Consider the following 19,057-nt stretch of genomic DNA (forward strand, 5'->3'; position numbering starts at 1 on the left):
AGAAATACAAATACAAATCCTTTGTTCCAAGGGAATAAGGGTGAAACCCAAGAAGAAGATGGTAAACTTGACATTGCAGATTTGATGGAAGAAAATCAACAAGCACTGAAACATCAAACTCAAATAATCACAGAGCAATACCAGGCACTTTGAAAACAAATTAATCAATTAGAAGAGAAAACTCAAGATAAAAATAGAAATCACTTTTCTAAGAAAGGAGCTATTGTGAGAAATATCAAATTTTAAAACAGATACACAGGAAAACACTAAAGCAATGACTAAAAGAAAAAGAACTGAGGTACAAATACAGAAGAACTTAAGTGTCTTACAGCATTACTGTGCTATCTTGTTGCACTTTTGTGTGTCCTGTAAATTATAATTTTCATCTTGTTCCATATTACCTACTTGGCATAGCAGTCTCAGGTCCCAGGTAGAAGCCTTTATCATCACCTGGCACCTGAGTTTTTAACCAAAGTTTCCATGGAATGAACTTGGTATTTCTGTGACAAAGCATAATGTTCTGCTATTGAAATACGATCTCTCCTCCATAACCAGTACAAATATTTTTCTTTTCCTTTCCATCACGATCTCCATATGTTCCCTGTCAGTGGCAATTCCTCTTTCTATACTTTGCATTCCTGGTTATTTTACATTTTTGTCTGGTACTTTCCTGTTCTTCAAACGAAACTAGGTACCAGTAACAAGTTTTTCACAATTCAGTACTGTAGCCTCACCTGTAATTTCAAGATAAGTGGTAATAGAGCTTTTGTTCATATTGAAGCGAGTGTGAAAATGTTGTACATTCTAAGAATTATGCTAGTTTGAAACGGGTGTGTAGTATATATTATTTTTCTTTTTAAAACTTGTATGTATTGCTAATGGTTTGGTTCTGGAATATTGAAATACAGTGTACAATGCTTGGTGAAACATTACTCATAAATATATTGTTATGAAGCATATATATTTTCTTTATATGCTAGCATGGAGGAGTCTATGTGAAACGAAGAGCCAAATTTAATGAAAAGAACATGAGGAACAAGCTACAAGCCCAGATTAAAGCTAAGACTCCAGTAAGATTATATTTTCTATGTCTCTGTGTTACCTAGCCCCCAAATGGAAAACAAAATAGGAGGATTACAAAGACCTTGTAGCTGATCTAATAGCTCTGTCACACAGTTCACCTTCCCATCTTTATGCTGAACAGATGGGTGGCTGTGGTGACATTCACAGCTCACATTTGTCTTTCTCTGGTAGTAGAGGCAATTATACTCTTGCAGAAAAGTTTTGTTAACGGCATGCAAAACCGCCAGTTCCTACATGAAAGTGCCCTCTAGCTTATTATGTTGCTCAGCATATAGGCCAAAACCAGGAGTTTCTCTGATGGCCTGGTCTATACCTGGTGCCCCCCATATCTTTTATTTAAACTTCGGAGCTTCATTCTGTCTGGTTAAAATCTTGACAGTTTGTCATATAGGATAGTGGAATTTTAGTAAAGTCAGTCAGTATTGAACATTGATCTGATCAGTGAGAGCCTAAGAGGAGCCGGGCTGGGCTGGGCTGGGCTGGGCTGAAGGCCTCCTGGACCAGTATTTTCCTCGCACAGAGGCTAGCCAGATGCCCTAGGAAACCCACAGGCAGGAGAGGAGCCCAGCAGTGCACTTGTGCAAGCGTTGCCCTGCCATTGCTTCTCATGCTGAGGCCGTATTTGGCCAGCATGGTGAGCAGCCATCTGTAGCAATATCAAGCATGAATTCAGTTTCCTTTTAAAGCCATCCAAACTTCAGGGCAAGTACTTCCCTATATCTGTCCTGAATCTCCTGCCATGGGATAACCTAACTTTAGCATGGGCTCTAGCATTGTTATGAGCGGGGGAGTAAAGCACCCTCCATTCTGGGCATAATTTTATGCAACTCTGTTACGTCTTCCCCTATGTTTTTTCAAGGTGAAAGAGCCCTGAATGTTGTAACCTTTGCCCATAAAAGAGTTGCTTCAAACAGCCTTGTGTATAAGGCAATGTTAAACCAGCATTTCATATTATGATAATTATTCAAGTGTTTGTTATGCATCTTACTAGCAAGCACATTAGTAAAGTAACAGTAGCAAGTAACAGTAGTGGCTGCCCAGAGAGCATGATGCTAACAGGCAGCCTTTAAATGAGCTAAATACCGTGGTATTTGCAGCAACTGGCACTGAATTCTGTACCCTTTTGGAAACTGTCTTTGGGAGTGGTAATTTTATCTGTTTCACAAAGTAACAGATTATGTGCTAATAAGGTTCTGCTGGAAAAAATGATGCTGTAGGTTGCAATAATGGTGGTGCAATGTGGTATAAAGGCTCTTTTCAAAAATGCCTTATTTGGAGCCTTGCCTCTCAGTGCTTGCCTGCTTATGCTAAACTCTATCATTTTTTGTCGCTGTGGGCCTGGAAGAGTTCAGTCCAGGGCCTTTACAGACACTTCCATTCCCATTCACCTGCGACAAATGCATGCAAAAACACATTCTCTTTCCATGCAAATACCTGCTTTATAGCAAATAGCATTGTGAGGGTTGTTAAGTAAATGCATTCCAGTTGAGGCAGCCTTTTCAGCCTTTTCTGATTTACCTTATTGAAGCTATGGTCTTCTGCGCATTTACATTTGAGAAAGTTCCACTGAACTCAGAGACCTACTTCTGAGTAGGCAAATATAAGATCACAGTATAAATTGCAATGCATTCAGCTGAGATTTGCTAAAAATCTGGCCAGGCTGTAAAAACCGGGTATTTGTTCACTAAACTATGTTGACTGTACTTTCCCACATTAACTGTTCAGCTTGTTCTTGAAAATAAACAGTGCTGTTAACTTCAGCTGTTTCTGCCGCTTGCTTTCCTCCTCCTTTTCAGGGGCTTCATGTTCCCTGACTATTGACAACACTTTTCTTAAATGAGGATTACAGTAACTTCATATCTTTTTAGACATCTTATCTTTGCGCAGTCCTTTCTCTCACCTTCAATACAAACATAAACAAGGTTCTGATTTTAGTTGACAGCAAGTCAGGATTTATTTGAGAACATATTGCAATGCCTATTTTTTCAATGGTGTACACTTTTTTTTTAAATCCTGCAGATGTATCTTGTGATTTTTCCAGAGGGAACGCGTTACAGTCCTGTGCGACCGAAAGTCCTCACTGATAGTCAAGCATATGCTACTAAGGAAGGTACAGTGAACTTCAGAGACTGTTAGGAAGTAATGGGCTGTAAGATGACATGACATCGACAAGAGCAAGTGTGGCAGACTAGATGAATTTATGCTATCGCTGCCCTGAGACACTGTAAAGGGAGGGATACAAAAACTTGGGATGGATGGATAGATAGCTCTAGACTGCTTTAAAAAGAGGAGGACTCAGTCTCACAGTGTTATTGAAACGGGAGAAAGTGACATCTCAAAAATAGTGGGGTTGCCAAAACTGATGCCAAAGCTACAGAATGCTAGTTCCAGTTCTGTGTTGTTGCAAATGGTATTTGATGCTGAATCAGATTTAATTTAGCTTAAATGTTTAATGTTAAAGCAAATACCCAGCTATCTAAGGTTAGCAAAGGCACTTTCTGTAAACAATAACAAATACAAAAGTAAAGCTGAAGAAAGTCTGATGTCAAATTATAGTAGTAATCAATTCTTAAAATAATTACAGAACTTGAATATATAGGCCATATTCTTTACCAGCACATAAGCCATGTTTTCACATCATGTTAAACATGTTTAGTGAACAAGAAAGAGCCACCATGAACCTGGGGGTTACTGCTCCCTGCTTTCTCCTTCATGACCGAGAGGAAGGCTTTAGCAGTGTTGACCTATAACCTGCCATGGTCTCAGAGATGCAAAATCTACAAGCTGCATGTGCCCCCACCCCGGATTTAGACTAAACATTAAACTGCACGTTCCATGTTATCCACATGCAATGCAGTTATATCTCCTGTTTTTCCTTAATTACAGCTGGCAGGTGGATTGATACTAAAACCCGACCATGTGGGGAATGTTTTATCCCTTCCCTTGCTGGCCTCAGTCTGTGCAAAAATCACACCTATTCACAGCTGCGAGCATTTTGGGGAAAAGTTCCTATTGGCATTAATAGGAACATTTTTCTAACACTTATAGCTGCACCAGGGAAGGGATGATTGTTGTCTGGTTATGGTTGGACAGGGACCAGATGAACCTTCCCCTCCCTGTGTGCTCCAGTCCCAATACCACACGTCCCTGAGATTGAGGAAAAAAGAGGCATAGTTGCATGCTATCCTTTAAGCATAATTATAGTTTAGCACATAATCTCTAAAGCAGACTTTCCCAGTATGCTTTCTTCTAGTTATAAAGACATACAGCTCCCATGAGCCTAACCAGGATGGGTAGGGATGATGTAAGTTGTAGTCCAAAACCTCTGGAGAACACCAGGTTGGGAAAGGCTATTGTAAAATGAGAATGAGACGATCATAGAAAGTATGTGTTAGGAGCCAAATTAAAGTGTACATTGAATAGTGTCCTGCCCAGAACAGGACTCCCCATTTATTTTACACCCTAAGTGGGGCAAGGGCTTCAAATATGTGCAAACTTGCAAACGTGTTTTTCTAATGTTAGCTATATATTTCTCTTGGCTGATTTAATCATTTATCTTCCTAGGAACTTTATGTGTTTGGGTTATTTTATGTGTTGTTTTGTAGAAAGCTGGAGTGCTATTAGGTGTGCTGAACTGAATGCTTAGTAATAAAAACAATTGCTGTCATAACACTGCATTCAGTACCCATGGACTAGAACAACATCTTGAAAACATAACACAGTCGCACTTTGATGAAAAATCCAGTGTTATGCTTCAAAATATTTGCATAGTTTTGTATTGAACAAGTAAATGTTGTTGTGGTTGGTAGAATTGACCTAATACCAATGTTTCCCTTGGTTTTAAGGCACACTTTTGCAGAAGCAGTAAAAAAAGGGGGGGAAGCATCTAAAAAGGTTATTCCATTTGAGTTGCTACTTCCATTTTGTGCAGAAAATGGAATATTTTAATTCCTCTGAAAGTAGAGGATTTGATACTTTTTCTCCACTGAAGCTAGCCTTCTTTACTCCAGTGGCACTTAAATTATTATAATAGTTTCGAGGCGAGAACTGTAGATTTCTAAAGGCGCATAACCAAACTCCTATTGTCAGATTTCTTTTCCTTATGCAAAATAGGAACAAGATTGAGTAACCATCCTAATTGAAAACTATTGTTTATGTGAGATACAATTCTGTTAAAGACAAGATGCTCACATACCCAGTTAATATTTACAAAAATAAAGGGAAGTTTTTCTTTAACTAAGGAAAGCTAATATCCCGCAATACAGCTGTGAGAATTTTTGTGAGCTGTAAGATCCTTTGTATAAGGACTTAGAATAAGAACTAATTAGAAGTAACTCTCTCTCATACTTAATAGGAATATAGAGATCTTCATATTTCCTGCATATTAAAATTATTTAAATAATCAGAGAGAATAGCAGATGGACCATATTGCCAAAATGTAATTTGGTAAAAACCATGGAGGTATGCAGCTTAGTTTAGAATACAGGGTGTAATGGAAGGAGCATTCATAGGTCCATCATAACCCCATCCAAAAAGCAGGTGTGTGCCAAAGGTGGGCAGTTGAATCAGGTAAAGAAAATCAGTCAAAGCAGCTGCTGTCATACCTGGGAAGGCAAAGCTACAGTCAGTTTTTAGATGGTCTCCAACATGGTGTCTTCAACTTGTCACCCACTGGGGTCTCTTGCTCTTCAGTTTTTTTTAAGTTTTATGCTTCTGATTTTCATTATTTCATTAAGTTTTGTTTTCTAATTTTACACACACGCACAACTGGGAGACTAGCATGCTGCAAAATGAAGTGTTGTCTTTTAGAGCTATTGGTTCTGTTTTTACTTATTATTTATATATATTTACATATATTGTAAATATGTTTTACAATACATATATTGTAAAGATGTTTTGCGGCTGACAGTCAAACTCCTTCCCTGCTCACTGCAGCCAGCAGCAGCACATGGGTGAAAGAGACGCAGCGAGCAGGCTGCACTGGCCACTGTTCCCACCAGCCAGCTCTCTCACCTTCTTGCTGGCGGCACCACTGCTGGTGGTGCACAGGAAAAAGGGACACAGCAAGCAGGCAGCTGCCACGGCCAACCTTCTTGCTTGCTCGCTGCCACCAGTGTACCAGCATGAAGGACACAGTGAGTGGGTCTGCTGGCAGCCATTCCCAGCGGTCAGCCTTCTTCTCAGCTCACTGCTGCCAGCAGCAGTGACGGGCATGGAAGAACGGCGCTGCTTGTGCAGCACTGAGGTGGGGGGTCAATTCCTACCAAGCGCTCCATGAATCCTTAGCATGCTTGCCAGGAACTCAAGACTCTGGGCTGTGGGAAGGCGGAGCTGATCCTGGGAAGCCGAAACCAGGGAATCCTGTGGATTTTCTGCCTAGAGCAGATTCCTTGCACATCCCAGGTTGAGGGTACCTTTTTGAGTGTGTCTGATTGCTATAAAACTGCAAATAATTCTTCTTAATGTGTCACTCTTGGAATATGTTCTTAATCAAGTGATTTTCATTCTTGTGTTCTTTGAAAGCTTATCAGGTTTTCCTTGATGACAAGATAGAATGGCATATAAACTTCCATGAAAGTTGATTTGCTTGCTACAACTGTGTGTCCACATCAGTGTACAGAAAAGTGTTGGCGTGTTCTCTGAGAAATAAGCGTGTGTCTTAAGGTGACATTAAGATCCAGTAGGGCTCACTGCACCCTGTATGAACTCTGTGCACATCCTAGAATATGCTCCAGAATCTTCTTGAGCCGAGAGCTTCTGCGGCTCCCATGTGGAAACAGACTTTCAAGAAAAAGATCATTTTCAAAGCACGACTGTGATCTTCAACCTAGAGGGAGGGAAAGATTGCTGCATAAGACGATAATCTGCCAGCTTCTTTCTCACGTGCAGCTTTTAATAACTTCTCACTATAACCTTTCTTCTTGCTTAGGACTTTCAGTGTTAAAACATGTTCTTACACCACGGGTGAAGGCTATACATGTTGCTCTCGATTCAATGAAGAACTACTTAGATGCGGTTTATGATGTCACAATAGCATATGAAGGTACTGTGGACCACAAAGGACAGAGGCAACAGGGACCTTCCATGACAGGTGAGTAGGTACTATATAATGTGCAACTATCTGTACACAAGATGGGATATACTAACTTGATTTCTGCTATGTGGAACTTGTCTAGTGAAACTGAGACCAGTGTCCACAAACTATAGCCCTCCAGATGCATGAGAACCTTTCTGTGTTTTTTTAAGTCCTGGGAAAATGGGAAGACTAGGTTTATGGGTGGTGGCACAGCACCCACATATATGCACAGCAAAGTATTCCAGGTAAAATTATTGCTTTGGTCCTACACGATACATCATTGGAAGCAGCCTCTTGTATCTTCAGGGATTTCCAGTGTTTTTGGTCCAGCAGGCCAGTTTGAAACTTGAGATCAAGCTGTGGGCATGCTCACAAGATGGATGCCATGTGGGGAGTTTCCTGTTCACAAAACAGCAATTATAATGTTTGTGGCCAAAACTCCCACTTCCCAGAAGGCAAACTACAGAAGCTAAATGAAAACCTTCTCAAGAACATAAGTATCAGGCAGAATTCCAAAACAAGTGGGACAGATTTGGTGATATATGGTTGGAGAATATATCTTTACTGGAAGGGGCACTTCAAATCAGAACCATGAACTGCAGTCACCCACCATTTTTATTTTCTAAAAATGCCTCCCTATTTTATTATTCTTGGAAATAAGATAGAATAATTCTGGAGCACTTTGCTTTACAGCATTCCAGCCTCCTGCTTGTTTAAGCAGCATGATGCTAATGGGTGGATTTTGAACAATTCTAATGAAGAAATATATAAATAAATTAAAATAATTAAAGATTTAAGAAGAGTAGAAGGGTACAGAACCTGACTGGCAGCAAGGGCAATGTCCACGGGCACCACACTGGAGATCCCAAACCTAGTTTCTAATGAGCAAGGTGGCCTTGAAGGCACTCCACTAAACATTTACATTGGAGCTCAACAGCTGACTTGCATAACAACCCTCAGTTCCATTGAATGAGTGCTGATTAATCAACTATGTGGTTATTTCCAGATAGCTAGTCATCATGCTCTTCTTCACAGTTAGTGATGTCGCTCTGGCCTCAAAAGATGTGAAACCATCACATGGCCAATTCTCATAATGAGTTTGGTTTCGCTTGGTCTGGTCTGGTCTACAAAGGGAGCAATCCTGTGGCCCTTAGACAGCACCTAAGGCACCACTGAACATTTGGATTCCCAAATCTTCGACCTCCTTTCCCCTTGCAGCTGGTGCAGAAGGAACCACAGCAGTTGCATTCAGGAAATGGACTTCAGGGAAGAGGAAGGGGTATTTTTGGATGGAGGGGAATAAATGCAGAGTTCAGAATGCAAACTGTCCTGACTTTGTTCTAGCTTCCTTCTCTACCCTTAGAAATGCTTTTGCTAGATGGGCAAAATGCCTAGTAAAAATGCAGGGTCTGAGGGTGGGGAAGCAAAGATCCTCCAGCCTTCCTCCTCTGCATGAGATACCTGTAAGCCTTCAAGTTTGTAATAGAATTGACCCCTAAACCTGGCAAATTATTATAAACTCAGCCACAAATATTACTTGTTTCCTTTAATTTGTTGGAAATGGTGCTATTGCAGTAGCCCATGTCTGTTGCCACCTATGCTTGTTTGATGGGGTTTAGACAGCATAATACCAATTACATTGTAGGTCTCCATCATAGAATTAGGCTAAATAGAGGTAGTACATTGTTTGCTAAAGCTAAACAGCCTGCTTTTAGCTTTTCTGGGTTTTGTGTTTGTTTTTAAAATGGCACCAAAGCATCTTCCGAGAGAGAGAAGAACAAGTGCAGATAGGGTAAGTCTTTGGAAGTCCTCTGGAGAGCATTGAAGGCTGTCCAGACTCCCTTTTGTTAAGGCAGAAATGTTCACTCATGAATATTAGCCACAGTGCTTTTTCAGCTTAAAAAATGACTCACAAATTTGAATCTCTTTGAAATGGTTGTTTGTAGGAGAAAGGGCAGCTTATATTAGGTGCTTGGAGCATTGTTGTTTTGCTTTCCCTGCATGTTCGGACTATAACAAGCTGTCACGTTCACTGAAACAAGTTGATAGCTTCCTTCTGCCTGTGGCTCTGCAATAAACATTCTTGCTTTTAGCATACTTTACATGCTTCCTTATGATCAGGACTTCTTCATCTTTCTAATGGCTAAGAATAAACTTCTTTGACATCAGACATAAAAATTCAATTCATGTAATGCTCTTGTACGTCTGTTAAGTTAGGAATCCGCACATTCAGTCCTAACTAGCCCATGTTCCCCTCCTGAGGTTGGAGCCGGAGAACCAAACAAGAGATTTCCGCTGATTTCTTGTCATTATCAAGCCTACTCTGGAGCAGTGACTATAGCAGAGGGGGAGTTCTTTCCTGCCCCTGTTCCATTGCTCAGTAAGGCATATGCAGAGGTAGTGTTTTGACTGGTAAAGGGGTTATAATCTGGCCCTGAGAGAATTGGCCACACACTTAGTGGCTTGCTATGATACATTTGTGAGGTATATGAAGATCAAATTGCCTTATCCAGCCTGCTTGGACTCCAGTGTTATGAAAATCTACTAATGAAGGTATCCAGAGCGCTTTCTCAACTGCATTGGCTTCCAGTCCATTTCTGATCCCTGTTCACAGGTGTTCACAGATGAATCTGCTTTAAAACACTAAGCAGATTAGGTAAAGCAGGGATACTAAGGCAGGGAACTACATTGCACTCCACCAAATCCTCCATGGGCTGGGGGGATATCAGGGATCATGGCCCACACCTGCTGTTCCATTCCTCAATGTCATCACCCTGTTCCCCGGTCTTTACCCATGTCCATGTGCTGGCTGTTTCATCTTGTGCCACTTGGCTGCCATGTGAAGTGGCTTAGCCTGCTCAGGGTACACTGGTTGCTGCAGGCCAAATTCTTAGCTTCTCAAGATGCCCTCATGGACTTCATGCCACACTAGAAATAACAACCACTCTTTTGGGCATGGGAAAAATTCCTACATGGGTGCCACACACTGTGTGAAGCTCTTCTACCAGTTAGAAGAAGAGGTGCTGTTTGTAGATGAGATGGCTTTTAAAATATGCCCTTATAGTTACCTTTGCCCAGAGGGTATTTGTTGTTGGACAGATTAAAAAGAAACAAATACTTTTGCTAGTTTAGTAGCTTACATCATTATTAGAATTAAAATTGTACTTTGATCTTTCTTTGTAGCTAATGAGTGAATTCTCCCCCCACAAAAAAACCCCTGTCTCTGTAAGCTGTTATGATTCTCTCCCACCCCACTGCACCAGTAGTTGAAATATTGGTATACTAATAGTTACAATCTCCTTGCCATTTATTCTATCATAAATAGTCTTAATTCTTCCTTCCGTTTCTCATGATTATGGTGCTCCTGCAAGCAAACACAGATGCTTGCTGATGTTTAGTTTCTGCTCTTTTATTTCATATGACTGAAATCTGTATTAGAAATAGTTCCTTTCACATCAGGCATGTTTTTCTTCCCATGAATGTTCTCTTAACACATTCTAGCCAGTTTCTGATTCACAGTAAGAAAGAAGTCCCTAATCAGAAGCTTGAGGTATAGTTCTTAATTATGTAGATCCATGTGGAAGAGAGTTTTGTTTTATTCCTGATTCTAAGAATAGCTTCCTGGAAAGTTTAGAAGAATGAAGCAGCCCATCAAATTCTGGTATTTCAAGCCAATATTCCTAGAGTTGGATGTAATTTGTGCTTAATGAATTGCTGCAATGAAGTTTAGTTTCTTTAGCTTAATTACATAAACCTTTGGGGAGTTGAGCTGATGTGAAATTAAGGGTCATGGGACTGAATAACCTTTAGTGGCTCTTATGATAGAATCCAGCTGTTCTTTAACAAAAACAGGAATGCTATAAATTGTTCTTATCCACTGGTAAGCTGAAGTAGCTACAGTGACATTGTGTCTTTAAAAAAAATGAATTGGTCTCTCTAAGAAGTACTGCATAATTAAAATAGTTCTTTGAAACTCTTGATTATATCCAGTTGGCCATTCTTGTAATGACACTGAAAAATGGGGTTATTATTTTTTGAAGTGATCTTAAGACAGAAAGCAAAATCACATGGGGAAAGAGAGTGGTTGTTTCTTCCACGAAGGCTTACAGGCTTTTAAAGAAAAAAGGAGCAGAGTTGCCATAGGACACTGCCGCTGTGGAATAACATTGTGCACTCCTTTTTGCTTCATGCTAGTTCTGCGGCACTGACAGGGTTAAGATTGCAACCCAAGTCCATGCTTTTCTGTGATTCACAGACCAGAGTGATACTGGGATGGAAGGCTGTCGTGCGTGATTTTGACAGCCAGTCAATGGATTTCGCCATCGTATTAGTTATATGGTGGGAACATTGATTTATGCTAATATAACATCAGCACTAGTGCTTGGAATAATGGAAGACTGGGCAGAGGTGTATGAGGTGGGAGAACAGCATTTTTTCTATAAATTCTTATACTAGAGTTGGGACAAACCTTTTTGGAATCCATCCCTTTCCATAGACTTTCTCTTGTGATTGACCTGGTCCTGCGAAGCAAGCCAAACCAAGAGGAAGTCCATGAACACTTGTAGACCCCCCAGTTGTGCAACCAGCAGCCTTGTCCATTAGCACTGGCTGCAGGATATAGCACTGAGGGCGGGCGGGCGGGCAAGCCTCCGTTCGCAGCAACCTGTCTTTCCCCCCACCCATTGCTGCCAGGAAAGAGGCACTGCGAGCTGCCATGCCCAGTAACCAGCCTTCTTCCCCACTTGCTCCCTGCTGCTGGTGCCATGTGGGGGAAAGGGGCATTGCTTGCCCAGTGTGTGGGGCTCAATGAATGAACATGGGGCACACTCATCAGGAGCTTGGACTCTGGGCTTTCTGCAAAGTGGAAAGGGAGCCCAACAAATCCAATGGATTCCCAGCCACAAATAGATGCCTCACGCATTCCTACCTTGTGCTTTTCATAGAGGTTACTAGTGGTGAAGTTGAATGAGAAGAAACACACATTATGAATATTGCTGCTCAATATTCAAACCTTGGATGATTTTTCTAAAATTGGTTTCCTTTGTAAGAGTGCATAATTGGCATGCTATCCCTTAATTTTTACCATTCATTTTAATAAATAACAGTGGGATGGTGGGGCGAGGAAGTTCATTATGTTCCTTTGGGTTTCAGCATTTCTTTGTAAGGATTTCCCAGGAATCCATATTTATATTGACCGTATTGAACTAAAGGATATTCCAGAAGAACAGACGCTTATGAAAAGATGGCTTCATGAACGTTTTGAAATCAAAGATAAGTAAGTAAAGAAGTGAACTAACTTTGCATCTAAAACATTATTAGATCAGTATGGTATTTCCCCCTAAAACACAAAAAAATAAAAGTTACCTTAATTGATTTCTGTAAACTGCTGATATGTTTTGTTGCAGACTTTTTTTGCAGAAATAACTGCTGATGCTTGAGAATTTAATGTACAATACATAGGTTGTATGGGACCAAGCTTTGGATTTAGATGTGGGAAGAAGAGGTTTGAATTTTCATTCAGCTAATAAGTTTACTAGCTGCTATGAAGCAGATCACCATCTCTCGGCTTCAGTTTTTTCTGGTGCAAGGCATTACAACATGGAAGCAGAGATACCAGTGTTCTTGCAATGCCAGGCTGAAATGCCCACCAAGCTGTTTTCCTTCCTGCAAGTGGATGATTAATGGAATGGAGGGAGGGAGGGAGGAGGAAAAGTCAGATAGGAATGAACAAATGAAAAAGAGAGACAGAGGGAGGGGAAAAAGAGAAAGAATGGAATGGAAGTAAGGCAGAAAAAGTGAGAAAGCAATGCCAGAGGGAGGGAGGGGAACCAGAGAAAAAGGGGGGAAGGAGCCATAGGTAGAAAAGAAAGCACAGCTAGAGAGGAGTTAGAGAGAAAGATGTGACAGAGGAAATGAGAGAGAGAAGCCAGAGTGCGCACATACAGGGATCACGTTCTTGCATACACAGATGAGAGGATTACCTCAAATATTTTTGTGAGCATTCCTGGTATAGCAGTTAAGTCAAGGTAGCCTTCAAAAATGGGAAATTGGCCCACAGTCTGAAAGCATTGGAAACACCTGCTTTAATGGGTGTTTCAGGTATAAAATGCCCTGAGGACTGCAAAGCACTATATTCAGGAGTGGGGAGCTTCTTTTGACCCGAGGCCAGAGCTTAATTTGGAGAGGCTCAGAAGTAAGCATAAGCATTATACTTACTCACAAGTAAGCAGGGCAAGGCTCAGAAAGAAGCAGGCCTGAGTCACTGGTAGCTTCCTTCCCTCAGCCTGCTACCTCTCCTGCCTCCAAGGGAAAGAGGCAGTGATAAGAGTGTTTTCCTTGTTGGCAGAGGGACAAGGCCAAGAGAGCTTTGGGACAGGCCGGGAACCCCTAAGGGCCTCATACGATGCACAGGCTAAAAGTTTCCCATCCCTGTTTTACTGGATATATTTTAAGACCAGAATAAATTGATGAATGAGAAAGTTGACCTGCTTAGGATTTTTGCTTGAGAATGACGAGACATATTTGATGTATAGCCTACCTGAACAAAACTAAACTATTGCCCCTTTTACTGGAATCCAGTTTGCTTAATGGTTTTGTTTTTGTCCACTTAATAGTTTTGTTTTTGTATACTTAAGGACAATAAGTGTGACTGATTTATATAGGGAACTTTGACAATGTGTGAGATGCGTCCTTACCATTTACTCATGCTGTTTATGGGTGATTAGAAAGATCTACTCAAAATATTCAATAGAAGTTGTCAGGTTAGCAAGCTGCATATTAAGAATTTGGGATCAAAGCCAGGTATGGAGCCATTCTTAGGCAATAGTATTCATGACAAATAATTATTTTTTTTAATGAATTCCCCTTACTAAATGGTCTCTCCCTCCTCTGACCCTTTCTTTTTTTCTTTTTCTTTTTTTAACTTTCTTTGTTTCTAGGTTACTAATAGAATTCTATGAGGCAAAAGATTCTAAAAGAAGAAACAAGTTCCCTGGGAAAAGTGTTCAATCCAAACTAAGTCTCAAGAAAACTTTGCCATCCGTACTGTTTTTAAGTGGCCTGACTGTTAGTATGCTACTGACAGAATCCGGAAGGCAACTTTACATAAAAACATGGATATATGGGACTTTATTAGGTTGTCTGTGGGTCAGTGTTAAAGCATAAGTGGATTCTGAGCCTGCAGTCAGTGACATCATTGTTCTGTCTTGCACATCATATCAAACTCTTCCCTGAATTTATAAACACAAATGTAAATAAAGCCTTATTAATGGATCATTGGATAAACTCAGACTTCTGACCTATATCTACTATAGTTGGAGTGGAAAATATGGATATGAAATTATGCTCCTGATTTTTGAGACAAAGCGGTAGATAACCAGAATTTCATTTAGTGCATTTTTTCCTCCACAAACAGATATCTATTTGCACATGATTCAGCAGAATGTGTGCTTAAATAGCTTAAGTGAACCAGTGAATGTATTTACTGACATTACTTTAAGATTGTGTATTTATTCCTGACCAAGTTTTGTTATTTTCTAGTTCAGCACAACAACTATATCACAGCTGCATCACAAACTAAAAACCAAAGCTAATTATCTACCAACATTTTTTTAAAAATTTAATTCAGATAAATTTGTTAAATTTGCAAAACAAAAATGGTAGAACATGGAATGCAATGTTTGAAAAAACAAGGAGGGCAAAAACTGTTCATGGGATAATGGGTTTAACAAATGCATGGAATTTTGATTGCATTGTATCAATCAACTTCAGTTTTCTTTGCAAAGTGTTTAGTCTTTTCCACACACTGCTTAGACACTTTTAATTGAACACACTACATTATTGCATAAATGGTGATCTACGATATGTACAGCCTGAGGCTGTCAGCTGTAATCTCCCTAAGCCAGATTCCCAGAAGCTTGTTGGAAAACTTCTGCTAACCTGTGAGATATGTGCCATAAACCACGTGAACAGCCCAAAGCTTCCTCTTCCCTCAGGATTGTGTCACACAGAATGTTTTGCTTACATCGAGATAATCATTTTCTAAGCAAAAAATGCTTATGAACACAGGTGGATTTTTTTTGGTGAATATACTAGTTAGGAAATGAATGATGGAGGGGCAAATATAATTAGTGAAATAGTCCTGAGTTGTCTGGAACCATACATACGGAATTCAATGAACCTCACTGAGCAATGCTGCTATGCAGCTGAGGATATATTTCTGGTAATAAGGAACATCCATGTATTCTTGCCAAAATGTAAAGTATGTGCCTTTGTCTACTGATTCTGAATTTAACCTACTCTTTCACAGTCTAATAATTAACTAGTGAGTAATCTAATTTTCAGTACTTCCAAAGCTTTCACAGTTGGTGTGCATGTCTAATGAACTGAAAAATCAAGAACTTGAAGTATGCAGTTTGCACTATAGAATAATGAGAGATGCATATATTCTATTACTATTTCACCAGCTCATAAATGAGCTTGCTCACTATTTGGTAATATATTGGAGCCTACTGATGTTTCAGGGCTAATTATTCTATACCAAGTATGTTAAGAGATTCCTATTTCATATATGTTGTTTTGTACAACTATGAAGATTCCACTATCAAAAGGGGGGAAGATGGGAGGTTTTTTAAAAAAAAATCCTGAATTTTTCAATCCCAGTTTCTGTTGGCTTTAATGGGGCTTGAATTCTTTTACGATCTAGCATGAACTAATATGATTGTTCAACTTTTTAAAAAATATTAAATGTGTTTGCCTCTAACTATAATAGTTAAGCCATATCTTGTTCTTGTGCATTTTTCCTAGCAATGATATGGTATAATTACAAACTTCATTTCAAATATTCATCCACTTCATCAGTTCATTTTCAGTTTTGCATCCTGGTTGCTAAAGCTGACTCTCTGCAAAACAAAAACTTTTTTGTGGCTAAGAATTAGTTGTCATTCATTGTTATTTACACCTTCAGAATTGCTTTTCAGCTTTTAATATCAAGATTTTGAAAGAATCATATCTTGTAGTTCAGACAATACAAATACCATTAAATATTTGAACAAAAACAAACTGCTTATGTTCAATGAGACAGAACTTATTTTTTTATGGGAGCTTCAGTCACCAAAACTTTTGACTGTTCAATTGCAGATTGCCTGGAACTCAGCACTTCCCATTAATATTTTTGGCATGCTGCTATATATAACTTCCCCCACAATTCATTTATTTTAAAATTCTGTTCATTTGAGGCATTGGCTTGTTTTATGGAATGAGCAAATACTAATTTATCCTTTTATAAATCAATACGGTCATTTAACATTTTATGTTCCCAATTAGGCAGGTTCTATTTCATTATTGGCCATTTAACCCATGCTGACTTGTAGTACATGTGATTATCATTTTGAATATGCGTTCCCTAGTTGAGTTTGTAGCATATCATAAGATCTGATTATTGTGGGGGTTTTTGAGAATTAAACAATTTTTACATAGCCCTGCTACTAATTGAGGGTTATACAAGGGTTATTTAACTCTCAGATGACCTACAACAGCCAGGTTCACACACCACAACCCATGATTGCAGGATGTATATTCACAACTGTGGCTGCATGTACTGCAACTGACTGGATAACCTGCCATGTGCAAATTAAGCCTGTATGTTGTATTGGACATGGATGTGCCAATGCTACCTTTAGCATAAATGGGTTGGATGGCGAAAAGAAATGTAGGAACACAGAATATGGGCCAGAATCCAGTTTTTTAGTGGCTGCAGGAAGACCCTCAGCATCCTGCAGACTTGTTTTCTTCCTCCTCATAATGAGCAAATATGAATTGAATAAAATGAGAAGTGAAAATGTGCCTAATTTGCATCACTTATATATAATTATTTTCCTTGCTGAGCTATACAGTGGTACCTTGGTTCACGAACTTAATCTGTTCCAGGACTCTGGTTGTGACCCAAATTAGTTGTGACCCAGGTCAAATTTCCCCATAAGATTCATTGTAAATAAGGCTAATCCATTCTGGCCCCTCCGAATGTGGTTGTGAGCCAGTTTTTGGTCATGAGCAAGGTCAAATTTCCCCATAAAGTTAATCCGTTCTGTAACTTTTTAATCAGAAATTTTGAAACAAAGTGAAAAAAAACGAAGTAAAAAAATACTGTTCAGTACAATGGAGAACACTAACCTAGGTGTGGGGGGAGGAGGTTATTGTTTTGAGGGAGTGTCCCCCTCCATAAGGACATTGGGGAGATCTCTTTCAGGGGTTTCCTCTCTTCTTTGTCACTTAGCTGCAGGGTCAATTTTGGTGGAAAATCTGTGTATAGTCACTTGTTTTTTCCTGCACTGCATAACCCTCCAGAAATGAGAGACCACATTATTGTTCATCAGATTCAACACTGTTCGTTACAGTTATGTTGGGGTGGTGCTTCTCAAAGACATCCTGGCATGGGCATGCTCCTGCAGGAAAGACGCACACAATCTTAGCCATCTCCCCACCCCACACTCCGAGTGGGGTAATGGCCACGATCACAGTTGTGTTCATGCAGGGAAGATGTGCGTGATCACAGGCGTGCTCCTGCAGGAAAGAAGGGCGCAACACAACACAGCCGCAATCACACATGTGTTGCCTGCACGGACGCGACTGCGATCGTTGCCAGCTCCCCACTCGTGGGGGGGGGAGATGGCTGCGATTGCGCCCGTCTTTCCTTCAGGAACGTGCCCGTGATCACGCACGTCTTCCCTCTACGAACGCAACTGCGATTGTGGCCATCTTCCCACTCGGGGGGTGGGGAGATGGCTGCGATCTTGGTCGACACCCAAAGCGGAGTTCACGACCCAAGTCAAAATTTTCACGAAATTTTTGTTCGTGACCCAATTTGGTTGTGAACCAAGGCATTTGTGAGTTGAGGTACCACTGTACTTTGTACACAGTTTATCAATATACTTTATACACAGTTTATCAGTATGCATATGTTTTTGTATGTCAAAATCACCAATTTCTTCTAAACATGACGATTTGTAGAGAAACGTGGCAATGTGTTTCTCATTACTATTTTATACTGTTGTTTATCCCTATAAATGAGCCCTTGTGTGGTGAAGCAGGAATATAATTCTGGATTACATTCTATCATGATAAGAGACCACTTCAAATGTAACTTCCTCACACTGAGACAATCTGTTGAGGGTCAAGACTGTACCCCATGGATCCTCAAACTACAGCCTGTGGGCCGGATCCAGCCCACCATAGAGGTTTTGGGCTAGCTGGCTTGCTCGCAAGGAGATCATTTTGGACCTGCTCGGAGAAAACGATCTCCGTGCACGCCTGCCCCTGCCTCAGTGCACGCGTGCATGTGCGCCCCCCACCTGGCCCAGCCTGTGCCCCCCCACCCACACCACCTTGACGGCCAGCGCCCATTGCCAGCACCTTTCAACTGGCTCCCTTTTGAAAAAGTTTAAGGACCCCTACTGTACATAGTCAGCCCAAATATATGCTCAAAATTCTGTTGTAAGCATATTAATGAAAATACAGGTCTTTTAAAATTTTAATCTATCCTGTCCTAGCAATATGAATTCTCCCTAACATGGAGTGGGGAACATCACAAGAAAAAAAAAAGCAGGAATTTAGAAAAGTTTGGGCATTGCTTTCTAAGTTGGCAAAAAAAAGGGGAGGGGAGAGGATGGCAGGAGCAGAAATGTTCTTGTTCTTCATTGTGTCCTGTGTGCATCACACATTGTGGGGGCAGCACCTGCGCAGTACCCGTTGCAGGGATGATTAAACAGCTTTAACGGTTTTGGCAGGAACTCCGTGCCCTCCCCCCATAGTATAAATGGGTGGAGTGCCCGCCATTTCCCCAGTCTTCTTGCGACCACCGTTTGCTGTGCCTTGAGCCTTTCGCTTGCCTCTCATAGCTAT

The 19,057-nt window shown here is 40.4% G+C and overlaps 1 protein-coding gene across 1 annotated transcript in view; it reads left to right on the forward strand.

Annotated features, from left to right (window-relative positions):
- Positions 1-14,431, forward strand: part of AGPAT5 (1-acylglycerol-3-phosphate O-acyltransferase 5) — a 29,190-nt gene extending 14,759 nt beyond the window's left edge. Inside the window, exons 4-8 of the mRNA XM_044422120.1 lie at positions 981-1,070; positions 3,103-3,193; positions 7,013-7,174; positions 12,311-12,434; positions 14,098-14,431. Of these exons, the coding sequence (XP_044278055.1) occupies positions 981-1,070; positions 3,103-3,193; positions 7,013-7,174; positions 12,311-12,434; positions 14,098-14,323 (693 nt within the window). The 3' untranslated portion in view covers positions 14,324-14,431. The remainder of the gene's footprint in view (positions 1-980; positions 1,071-3,102; positions 3,194-7,012; positions 7,175-12,310; positions 12,435-14,097) is intronic.
- Positions 14,432-19,057: the final 4,626 nt, after the last annotated feature.

This window comes from Varanus komodoensis, unplaced genomic scaffold, assembly GCF_004798865.1.
Source record: "Varanus komodoensis strain SLA01 unplaced genomic scaffold, ASM479886v1 scaffold12, whole genome shotgun sequence".
NCBI classification, from domain to species: domain Eukaryota; kingdom Metazoa; phylum Chordata; class Lepidosauria; order Squamata; family Varanidae; genus Varanus; species Varanus komodoensis.